At 34.2% G+C, this 12,588-nt stretch overlaps 1 protein-coding gene across 1 annotated transcript; it reads right to left on the bottom strand.

Moving 5' to 3' along the window:
• Positions 1-7: 7 nt before the first annotated feature.
• Positions 8-10,953, bottom strand: LOC140871847 (protein arginine N-methyltransferase 1.5). Its single transcript, XM_073274586.1, has 23 exons — positions 10,718-10,953; positions 9,179-9,296; positions 8,818-8,927; positions 8,582-8,671; positions 8,407-8,472; positions 7,962-8,053; positions 7,798-7,873; positions 6,654-6,740; positions 5,615-5,690; positions 5,338-5,429; positions 5,224-5,259; positions 4,969-5,037; positions 3,835-3,903; positions 3,688-3,741; positions 3,507-3,581; positions 2,410-2,502; positions 2,186-2,289; positions 1,852-1,900; positions 1,665-1,751; positions 1,447-1,552; positions 921-1,008; positions 561-654; positions 8-429 (listed from the first exon to the last, which is right to left on the bottom strand). The coding sequence occupies exons 1-23, from the start codon at positions 10,853-10,855 to the stop codon at positions 346-348; spliced, it is 1,953 nt and encodes a 650-aa protein (XP_073130687.1). The 5' UTR covers positions 10,856-10,953; the 3' UTR covers positions 8-345.
• Between the last annotated feature and the right edge of the window lie 1,635 nt (positions 10,954-12,588).

Here is a 12,588-nt window from a genome sequence, read left to right as displayed (position 1 = left end):
ACCCAATATAGATGCACGCAGGGACAGAATCGTGTTTTTTAACGAATAATTTCAAAATTTTCATATTACTTCCAAATTATACCGTGAAACCCAAAATACAGATATCTATCTCCGACTTCTAATCCAATCTGACTGCAGATAGACGGTTTTACAGCAAACTTCCAACCAACCCAACAACTACATTTAATGGCCATTGGTCTAATATTACAGTGTGGCTGGAACACGTAAAGCAAGCACAAGTTACTCTCTCTCTCTTCATTTGTATACAACGACGACGTCTCAAGTTCTCAACTCATCTTCTGTTGTTTAAATGATACTGTCAATGTGACAAATCTTGTAACAAGATTACAACCCGACCCAATACGAGCGACCGTTGGTGTTGTGCAGAGGCGTGGCAGAAGGTGAAGTCACGCACCACTCGTACCAAACCTGGTTGATGTTCACATCACATTAGAAAGACCGAAATATCATTACCATCGTTTTATGATAAATTGAATTCAACCAGTCAGATATTCTGTCCAAAAAAAGCAAAACATTGAACATGAGGCTGAGAAACACACCTTGGTAGCACCAGAGCATCGCCAAAAATGAACTTCCAAAGGAATACCAGGTTGAACGCACACAGGCGCCCTCAATGGGAAAAATACAGGGAACCTGTTTATTATGTCAAAATGAGGGAATCATCATATATCGAACTTAATCCAAAAAATCAGGCAAAAAGGTACGTAAATCTGTTCTCACATTCATACATAAATAAATGAACAGGGCACACTAAACATAATTGTCCCTAATGTTAAAAAAAATAACCTCATTTCACAAATTACCATCTATGAAGCATAGCTTTGCAAAGATTCAGTACAATCAAGGAAAAACAAGAAGCTAGGAAACAGAAAATAAGCAAAACTCTAGAATAAACTTACCAGCTGAACATGCTTGGGGTAAATGAAGACGGTTCAATACCAAGATGAACATCCTTGTACAGTGTTGCATCAAAATAACCCGCAAATCCTTTCAGTGAAGTAAAAAATGTGAATCAACAAAAATAAATTTAAATGGTTTTTCAAAATTTTCAATAATTTTAGCACCCGTATCCAGCAATATAGACAGATGCAGATGCAACAGGATAGAGTTGTATTCTGGGTTACTTAATCCATGGATTTCAGAAGGTAGAACATTCTGATATGGCCAGTGAACCATACTATCAAATTAAGAAAATGAATAAGTGAAAATCTGTAATAAGCTAAAACTGTAATGTTATATACTGATTCAAACACCAAAGTCTTTATAAAATGACGACCTTCCTTGTCGAGGATAATGGCGCCCCTAAAACAAGAAAATACCCCAACAGAATAAAATTCTCCTCTCCCTAGCAATGCTAGGTACCCTCACTCAGAAGCTGGATACTGAATCACACAAATTGAAATAAGAACTTAAAAATCCACATACCATGAACCAAAGCTGAACCAGTGTCTTTTGAAATATCAAAACATAGCTTTTTGTATCGCTGATTGTTTTTCTTGTTTGAGCATTCCGGATGGATAAATGTGAAAACCTATTGAAGCAAATGAAGTAAACAAATAAAATGCCGGAGTCAATCTAAATCATGCTACAAAAGTGAAACTTCCCTATAAATAATCATCAACATGCATCCAGAAGAAACTAACTGGTTGGGTTTGAGCAAGCCTTGCCACTCGATGGAACTTGACAACATAAGCAGTTTCAAAGTGCAAGAGATCTTTATGCGACTTGATCTGTACCAACCACAAAATGAAAAACAGAAACATAAGAAAAAGGGAAATAAAGAATAAAACTCGATCAAACAAGTAAAATCAGCAAAGACAAGGATTTTACGTCATTGTAGAGTTTGGAAGCAGTCACAGGTTGAATAAAACTTGTATACCTGTCAAGACAAAAGGACTTTATATATGATAAATATTGAAATGTTTGCATGTTAGCTGCTAATGAATCAAGTCACTTTTCTCAGGGGATTAAATTAAGGAATCCAGACTTTGATACTCCCAAGTATTTGCTCTTAAACAAGCATCAAACATTTCTTACACAAAACCCTACCAAATCCACTCACCAAAAACCAGGAGGGTAATGCAATTACAATCCAGAGTAGGATATATAGATTAAAAATAGAGAAACTGAAAGACATCTTATTTCATTTGGGGAAAGAGCTTACGATGACGGGATTGAGATCCCATCTTGCTTCAAAAACCTTTGGGCTCCATCAAGACACTCAGGTGAGAGCTCATTATCACCAAAAGATCCCAGCAATTCACTGACCTATATAAAGGGTAAAAAAAGAATCTGAGCGGACAATTTCAACAAAGTGGCATCTTAGATATATGCAAGAAATGGTTTGCTTCATTGCTTCATCTACATTCAACGTATTTGCCAGCATACCAATATGTCAGCTTTCTCGGGAGCATCCCAATTTCGCATGTCACTTGAAACAATGGATACAACATCTTCCCAGCCCTCCAGCTTCACCAAACTCTGTTTCCATATATTTGAAATAATTCGTAATAATCTCACACTTATGAACATAACTACTATCAAGATTGAATCGAGATATCAAATTCGGGAAAAGTTAGCAGCAAAGCTACAGCTCTGAATTTTTTTTATATATAAGAAACAATATTTATTAATTACGGGAAATCTATTAATTGCAATAGGCGTACAAGTGATCAGCTAACAACAAAAGTTTAAGCATGACCCTACTCATATCAACAATAGACAAAAGCTCAATCTCTTAATACAACTCTGAAATTTTAAAAGTGTCAGTAAAGATATAGATGAGATAATGACCTAGCTCTAATGACGTAATATACATGAAGGGCACTAGAAAAAATTGGAGCAAAAGCTCACAATTAACATGGTTTCCAATGCATGAAGTTACATCATACCTCCAGTTTAGAATTATTCTACATACAATTTACACAAATGCAAAACATTTCAAGCTCTTTAACTGCATTGTACCAATAATTGTGCTTCTAAGTGCTCATAATGGACTTTTCAATCTTTGAGCAACATCACATCAATGATGGAACATTTAGATTTAACATTATATAGCTAGTACTGATGCTAGTCATTTTTCATCTGATTTCCATTTAGTCCTTTACTACGCCAAGTAACACGGAGGGTTACCAATACACTTTAATCAAACTGTTTCTGAAGTGGAAAAAGATGAAGAGCCAACACAAAATCCTTTATAACTTAAAAGGCAAAAGAACTAACATCTCGAATTTATGTTTTAATTCCACAGCAATTCTAAGGTCTATCACAGCCCTTAATAAAAATAGTACCCATGATTCTGGTCATAAATACATGCTGTAACAACTGATGTACAAGAGGAGGTATTAGACAGAGCGTAAATTTTATTCACAACAACTACAATTCAGTAATAACATTTGCTCATAACATGGAAGCCACAATCTGATAATGAAAAATAGTTCCATGAAGTTTAAAACAAGAAATAGATAAGAAAATCTACAACTTACATGAAGTGTTACCACTGCATTCGGATTTTTCTCCACAGCATATACCTTTAATTTGCGTTCAGTTTCTTCAGCTGCCTGTAAAACAAGGACATAAGAGGAAAACACAATTAAATAAAGATCATAAGGGCCAAAAAAAGTCATGTTATCCATCTGTTCAAAGTCTCGGCAGAGAGTAACAGACCTGTAAGGATGCTCTGACAAGAGGCCCTCGTCCAGCGCCCACAACCATTAATACCTAAAAAATAAAAATGATGTAAAAACATAAGAGGTTTTACGACGATACATGGGCAATTTAACAATAATGATACTCTATAGTAAGAGAACACACAGTTGTCACCGTAGAAGCATTTTCATCAGGAACCCTATCCACCAAAGCTTTAACAATTGCTCTTTGGTACTGCATGATCACATATTCATACTAAATAAATAAAAAGAAAAATCCATAAACTGCTCCGTTAAGTGATATTCTTTTTTTTGGATAAGAAACCATATATGTTTTTTTTTTATCAGAAACATAAATATTGTTATTAATAAGTTAAAAGAGTCAAATACATATGTGGACTAGAGGTCCACAAGTTTCTCTAGGAGTATAGTTTGAAGATTATGCTAATTCAAAACCAGATTCCAGCCCCTATACAAATCTGAAATCGCAAAAGTTTGGAATTCATTTAAACTATGTAACCACACTGCTACTCTCAATTTGATCTTATCCCAAATCTCTTCAATCGAGTCTTCTACGTCTTCAAAAATCCTCCGATTTCTTTCCAACCATACGTTCCAACAAACGCAATGTATTGTAATTTCCCATAAAGTTTTCCCTCTTTAGCCCAAGAAACCATATATGTTAAATACGTAAGAACTCTTAATTACAAGAGGCGGCCAAGCAATCCACGCAAAAGGATTAACATAGACCATAATCATATCAACAGCAAACAAAAGTCCAAGTAGATGTTATAAAAAAAAAATTGTAAGAAACAATATTATATTAATAACGGTAAAATTATAGAGTACAATATGCGGACAAGTGATCCGTCATCGACAAAGAAGTTGTCATGATCCTACCCCTATCAACAAAAGGCAAAAACCCAATCTCGTAATAAATCCGAGATTGAAACATTCTCAAAATCTACATGAGACCCAATCATGTTATCGGTTGACAAAAACGAATATGTATTGTCAAACTGGCATGCCATTAATTTCTTAAGGTATGATATGTATAGTGAGGATCAATCTGATGGATTGAAGTGAGCGATAGTATGCTGTCAGCATACTACAATCAAAATATGCACCTATAATTAATAATTTCCAGCCAGAAAAGATTTCATTTAAGTTGAAGAGCTTTCATTGGGATTTCAGTGATCACAAGAACATGGCATATTGGGCGACGAATGTGGTGGCTATAACAAGTCCAACCACCAATATGAAACATTTTTGCAACACATCCAACCAATCATTGACATACCTGGCTATATTTAACAGTGTCCTTTTCAAATGTCTCGTATGTTTGAGCCTCTAAATTATCCATAAGGGGCTGCAAATTAAACGGCCATGGGATAATCAGGATTCCGCAGACAAAAGACCAAAAGCTGGAAAAAGTATAATTGTGACAGAAAAATAAATTTTTTTTAATAAGAAACGAGATCAGATCACATATATTAAAAAGACCATGTAATAATAATTACAAAAAACGGATAAAATAATTGACACTAAAACGTACTTGCAAGGGTGACTGGAGGTAATCTCTGTACCCAACCTGATAAATGCAATGAGGAACCGGATGAATTTGAGAAGAAAGGTAAATCGGGCCATCTCATGTGATAAAAATAATTACCTCAAAGCATTCTTGTTCAGGAAGCGGATCCATTTTCTGATAGAGATGTGCAATATAATCCAAGTATGGTCTTAAAGGATGTCTCCAATTACCTTTACAAAATATTGTTACAAGCATTTGCTGAGGAATAATTTCATCAATAGACAAAAAACGGTAAACAGTAAATACTAAGAAACGCTATGTTGAACTGCAAGCAGTTCACATAAGAAAGGAGAGAGCAAGGATTTTGCCTTTACTTTGACAACAACGAACTTAGTATGATGCTTAATAAGTTTACCATCAATATGATTATCAGCACTTGATCCTGAAGCAACCTCAGGCAAATTGTGTGCTGGCTCACCAGATATCACTATCTGTAAAATCCCCATAAGAAGCAATCTATATGAATTAAAAGTCAGCTATGATGGATGATAGGATAAAGCATTCACACAGTCATACTGTACAGATAAACAACACTGTGCAACGAACAGGAATCACACAAGGGTAGATTAGAAACCTTCAGTGAATTGCCCCTCAGAAAATCATGGCTTCAATTAGGACAAGATATAAATCATAATAACTCCACATTGTAAAAAGTTATTCCCTTTGAGGTCCGTCTTAACAATTTGCCCCCAAGAACAACAATTATATGTGTGTATTGATGACAGTGAGATTGCTAGAAAGGAGTGGGATAACTTTCATGAATTTTTTTTTCCCATGATTTGAATTGCATGATTAAATATAACAATTCTCGACATTTTAAAACAAATCTGCACACTTTAAACACCACGCAGATACATGTGCTATACTAACACTACACTATAAATAGCAGCTCATTTCTCAGTATAAATATACCTCAACTATGATAGTTCTATTACTTATATCATGTTAATATATTTCATTCTTTACGTTAACACTATCCCCAATAGATATAATTGCATCAAAGTGAAAGATTATCTGACTAAGACTTCATACCGTAGGCCCCTACAGTAAAAATATCAAATTTGGTTCTCAATAATATGAATATCAAAATGTTTACTTTATATTGCTTCTCTTCCAGTGCGGTGTCATCGAGGAAATTCAAGTTTTGGAAGATTATAAGCGAAAATCAGAATTAGAAAGGGAGTCATAATGATAAACTATTAAAACTTGCTTTAAGTTACCATTCCATTGAGACTGCAATAGAAGTGAAAAAATAAATTATAAGACATTTTCCACATCAGAACAAACACCATTCATCCTAAGTGAGAAAATTTGTAGTTCGATGAGCACCAAGCATAACACTTGAAATGGGTACACAAACATGCTAATGCTACAAAGGCGACATACAACACTACCTGAATTGAGTGATTGAAAAATGCTGTCGTCATACTCTGGTGACGTTTTGAGAGGCAGGGGTAGCCCCTTGCATTGGTTAAGAAAGACTGAAAAAGCAGTAACCAAAATCATCATTAGGAAAATCCACAAAGCACGGGAGTAAAGAATAGTCTGTTAGGTGAAAGGCGACCCAGTACTTTCAAAAAACATAGAACTATGAGTATAAAACAGACCTATCCAAAAAATAAAAAGAAACAGAGATATTTCTATGACATGTATTTCTCCTTGTTCGTTCACTTTTAACTGCCAGAACTGCACCTCCATAGCTAAGAAAAGAAATACGGAAGAAAGAAAAGTGGTAAAATAATTTTCATTGCCTGCAGGCTGCAGCTGCGTTCAGAAGATGTTGCACAGCCCTTTTTTCAGGCTTTATAAAGGGAGATTATCTTCAAGCCGCTACAGAATTGATAGGAAGCTTTTGTGCTGAAGCACTTTATGTTTTCCTTATTAATTACAGAAATAGCATCGGCGAAGTTGGTGCAGGAAACCCAAAGACAACCCAAAGACAGAACCAAGAAGTATAGCAAGCACAATAAATGCTATGGCAATCAACTGCAAATAAGCCTAAAAAGAGCATCCAACTGTCCCCACCAACGCGGGTAGCCTCTCTATGGATAATAGAGATATTGGCAGAAACAAACACCTACCTCTCTCTCCTCCTGTCAGATATTTCCTCATATTTACAGAAAAGATTATGAGATGGTGGATATCTTGCTTCCGAAGTTCACATTATTAAGGGTCTCCACATTTTTACTTTTGGCACCTTAAATAGACATTTCATTATCATGCATAACTTGATGTAACAGACTTACCTTACATTTACTCACAAACTCTTTAATTTCTTTTCTAATGTTTTGATTTGATCTCCCTTAAGTTTTTCCTTTTATGTCTAATAAATATCCACCTTCTTGGTGGCTTTAATTTAAAAAAAATCTCCCTTCTTATTCATTTACCTCCCAGAAACTCAGTTTTCAATGTCCTTCACTTAGAAAGATGTCATGGGCTATTTCTGACCAGTAAATGATGACAATACCAAATAATGAAGCAATTGAGCAAATAATAATTCAAAGTTTGAATGTAATAAAGTAATAGCTATAAATTTACTTTTGTACCAACAATGGCCGCCCTAACAGGCTCTCCAAACCATCTTTCCACTGAAGAAGGGGAAGGTAATGAGGACCTGATTAATATAAATTACAGAACTATTACACATATACTTAGAATGCGATCGAGAAATTATCAAGAATCATAATATTCAGTGAACTCACAAAATATCGAGTGCAACTGATAATTGACTATGATGTTCACAAAGAAGGCGAAAGGAATTCCAAAGTTCCCAAGAATCATTCTGAGCTTCATCCTGTTGCATAATTATAACAAACTGATGTAAGATGCCAAATGCGTGAATTAAAATCGAAAATCAAAAAGAAAAAGATAGAAATTCTCAGTTTAATCATTCTTCATTCACTAAGAAACTCATCTAATTCTTCAACCAATCGCACAAACTGAATAAAAACCAAGTGTATTGGCAATTGAGTACATGAATGACCATCGAGTAAAGAAATTCCCAAATAAAAGATTCATTTTATGTTGTCAAAACAAAATAATTCCACCGAGAAATATTGCAGTATGTAACTGGGAAACATAATATAGGATTGATTTCCACCTGGACTCTTGGAGAGATAATGACGTGAGACTATGAAAAATACTCACCTCGTGATCTGGATTCTTTGTCTCTCTGACATTCTCAGACTTCTTCAATGGAATTCTGAGCCACAACTTTACAATAACAGAAAACAATAAGATCAAAGGTGGCAAGCTGGCTAGCTAAATACACTTATTTCCAGCAAAAAAATGTTACCGGCATTAAACTTAATCCATGCAGTACCTGCATACTGTTCAAGTTTTGCAAAATCTGATTCAAACATTTGGCATAATTTGCAAAAGAAGTTCCCTTGGGTGTAGGTAGAAGACAAGCCTACAGAAAATGAGATGGAAATAAAAATATCTCCTTGCAGTTTGCAGAGGTCTGAGAAAAGCAAACATCACAGGCATGCAATGCCAATGTTAATTTGACCGGTATATCTTGATTTTATTATGGCCAACAGACAAAGATAAGTTCACCTGTAAAGATAGGTGAGAAGCCCAAGCTATTTCTTGCTTCAAAGCAATTTCTGAATCCTTCCGCATTGTCTCATCTTCAGAATCCAAGTCAATCCAAGAGCTTATTTTACCTGGTAACAAGTGGCACCATGAGCTGATGTTGTTTACAAAAAGCAAAATCTAACAGATAATTCACAAAAAAATGTAAAATTACTCAACATGCAAATAAACAATTTACTTGAGGTGACAGAATTACTGTAAAATATCCAATGTGAAAATCATTCTTTCAAGAGTCTTCAGGAGGAAGAGCAGTATGAAAAATTGATCACAGAAAGTATAAATTGAAAAAGGATAGGGACTGCAGCCAGAAATGAGGTACAACCAACAATATGACTGCTCCATTGCGAAGGGCTCAAAACCAAATCTGAACCAGCAAAGGGTAGACAACTGGATAAACTGCTGTCATCATCTACTATGCTGGGCCTATAATCTGGATCCATCTGCATCATTTAGTATAAAATAAGCATTTCATTGACTATAAGAGGAGTTATAAATATATAACTCTTTTTAAATTTAATATCTAGCTTATTTTAATCTTATCTGTGACACTTCTATGATGAGCTATCAATTACAAAACAGTATATTAAATGTTCGATTGTGCATTAAAAGAGGAAAAGGATGCCAAAACAAGTACTGCGGTTGGCTAGTGAGTAAAACATTCGAGAAAAATTACAAAATGTTAAATAATGATAGAATGATGAAACATTAATATTTTTCGAGCCTTATGTGTAATGGCATCACACTCTAAAAGATTAATTCATACCAAGTCAAACAGGTGCTACCGTACTATACATAACATAACAAGTCACGAGCCAACTAGCAACTGAAGAATAACAAAAATGCAACCACGCCACATAAAGTGGACAAGCAAACCACCATTAGGATCCCACAGATTACAATTTTAATCATAGGTTACTGCAGTGAGTAGATCAGCACAAATTTTCACAATAGATTCTACTCACCTATGCAATAATGAGATCTCAATTATTCCCATCTGTCTACTTTCTTAACACAAGAAGTGATAACTAATGATGAGGGTGTCAGTCAAGTAAAATAAATAAAACTCTGTAAAAATCATAAGAACTGCTAGAAAAGTCCAATTATACGACTGAAATGTGTTTTAACTTTTACGTGTAGCATTCTTCAAGAAGATTTTACGTCATGTCCAACAAGTTGTTTGTCGGCAATAACCTCCGCAAGAAAAAAAAAATCCCGTGAAAATGAGGCCATCGCCATGTTGATCTAGGTGAGCTTACTGACCATTCACACAGAAAGACAGCCGTGCAGCTGATGTGCGACTGGCTAATTAGCCACCATGAGCTTATTGACGTCCTGACTACTAGAGAAGCCGATTAAAAGAAATGGTTAGAGAATAATTAAGACTAACTTAATGTTCTAATTCAGATTAATACCATACTTGCTCAAAATGATGTTTTATTTCATTTCTCTAATATTTTTCAATTCTGTTTCACTCCTGCAAGTCTGCTCTCATAAGCAAAACAAAACGCCTCTCCTTTCTGCTATAGCATATTTTTCAGCTAAAGCCTGAAATTGTGTAACTTTTACAGGAAAATCTAAATGGGACACCAAAATAAATTTTATTTTTACATATAGCAGAAGACTTGAAAAGGTATTAAATTGGCTATTATGTGTCTTGTAACCTGGATAAGCATGTGATTATTTACATCACGCTCAAGTACTTTATTTTTGGCTTAACTTTCATATTGCATACCTAAACTTTCCACAACAAGAAATGAAGGCAACTTGTTCAGGAGCAAACACATACGAATGCCAAAGAATAAGCAAGAAAACAACTTTGACAGAAAAATGAGAAGATGCATACACACACGAGATAACTTACCAGAGGAACAACCAGAAAATCAAACCCACCATGGAGGTTGAACGAAAAGAGGTCAGGCACGTCATCGTCGAACACCGTCTCCACGCCGCAGAAACGGGCGGAGTCGCTTTTGGACCCTCTCGCATCACCCAGAGGCATAATTTCCTGATGGTATCCTTTTCTTGATACACTACCAGTGTGGATTTGGGTGTTTAGGGTTTTAGGGTTTAAGCTCGAGTGGCTCAGCAGTCAGTGGGGCTTTTTAGCGGGCGAAAATGTGTCAAATAAATGCCTCCACACCCCTGTACGAATAATAAAATATTTTCGATCCTTTTAAATTATAAACATTTGTTTTTACCCCAAGAATATATGAATAACATGACAAAATATATTTTTAAAATCAGCCAATCTTTGAAACGACGTATATATTACAACCGATCCTCGTATTTATATTTTATTAGTATTTATTTATATATTTCAATTTGATTACAATTGGGCTTTGTGCATTGGTTAACAGTTATAGCTTTTGATTTAGTGGTAAGTGTTTAATCATAACAAAGTTTGCATAATTTATATTATTTTATTTAATTACAATTACAATTTAACATACTTATATGTTAAATACTACATAATAATTTACGCACGTTCATTCTTCAATTCATTCCCCATCAATACAACGGTGTGATGACTTTCTTTAGTGTTTTGGATAGGTTGACCCTTCAAAATTGCTCAAAATTGTATTGGGTGTTGAAACTATGGTTGGTTCGTCGTTGTGATCACATAGAGAAACAACAAAGATTTCAATTTGGAATGCATCTTTTGTGATCTACGGCATCAATGTTGCGAAATTGATAGAGCAACGATGAAGCAACCACAAAATCTACGGTTCTAAGTGTCAAGCAACGGAAAAACAATACTCAAACACAATAGCGGAGCCAGAAATTTCAATTTTCCTAAGCTATAATTTTTAGCTCTTGAATTCTTCAATATTTTGGATTAAATTAATTAATCAAAAATGATACATATAAATTTTATTAAAAAAAATTCTCGCCCGTGTGACAATGAATATGGCTCCGCCACTGCCCAAACGAAAGGTAAATTTTCCACTCATGCTTTGAATTCATGATTTTGTATGGAATAGTACGTTGAAATATATCTTATTTTTTAAGTTTTTCGAAAATCCAGAAACCATTGTCATAAAATTATATTCCAAATTCCTACATCTGTGAGTACTTCACATACAAAATTTATAAGTTGATAGTATATACCATTTTTACGATAGCATTAGAAGAAACCACAATGGCTAGAAATCATAAGAATAATGCAGCAAACGATAATATACTCTTTTAAGTGGAAAGCGCAAGTGAAATGATACTCAAGAATCAAGACAGATGGTAAGTTTTCAACACCTTGCTTTTTATTTTTGTGATTAGTTCGAAATCAATAATTAATATAAATGTTCGCTAATTAAAGTTACGTCTTTGTTGTTCTCAGTATAATTCACAAAAGTTTTTTAAACAAAATATTTATACATGTATATTTTATATATTCTATAAATTCAAATTTATGCTAATAATTATAATAAGTTATTAAAATAAAGTTGTGATTTTTATAGAATATTATGTTTTTGTTTTTTGTAAAAAAAATTCAACATTTCGCGATGAATTTTTACTTTATATCCCTTTATATCCGAAATTTCAATGCCTTCAATTGGTATGGCTATAGTTAAACTGGTTTACTTTATTTCAGTTACGTAAATATATTTTGTTTAAATGTCTTTATTAATTTTAACTTTAAATTTGTTTGTCAAAAGGTTTGTTAATTTCTACATATATTATCTTTGTACTTTTTCAAGAAATAGATGATTGGGATATAGATGTCCAAAGTTGAGA

The sequence above is a fragment of the Henckelia pumila genome, unplaced genomic scaffold (genome assembly GCF_033568475.1).
Source record: "Henckelia pumila isolate YLH828 unplaced genomic scaffold, ASM3356847v2 CTG_461:::fragment_3, whole genome shotgun sequence".
NCBI lineage: Eukaryota > Viridiplantae > Streptophyta > Magnoliopsida > Lamiales > Gesneriaceae > Henckelia > Henckelia pumila.
The sequence above is the reverse complement of the archived record's forward strand: the minus strand, read 5'-3'. Positions and strand labels throughout refer to the sequence as shown.

Bases quoted from the DNA above. Each gene is read 5' to 3' on its own strand.
- LOC140871847 (XM_073274586.1), bottom strand. From the start codon at position 10,855: ATGCCTCTGGGTGATGCGAGAGGGTCCAAAAGCGACTCCGCCCGTTTC. The intron at 9,297-10,717 runs GTAAGTTATCTC...TAAATGATGCAG, and splicing joins ATTTTCTGGTTGTTCCTCTG to ATGGATCCAGATTATAGGCC. The intron at 8,054-8,406 runs GTGAGTATTTTT...ATTATGCAACAG, and splicing joins CAAAGAATCCAGATCACGAG to GATGAAGCTCAGAATGATTC.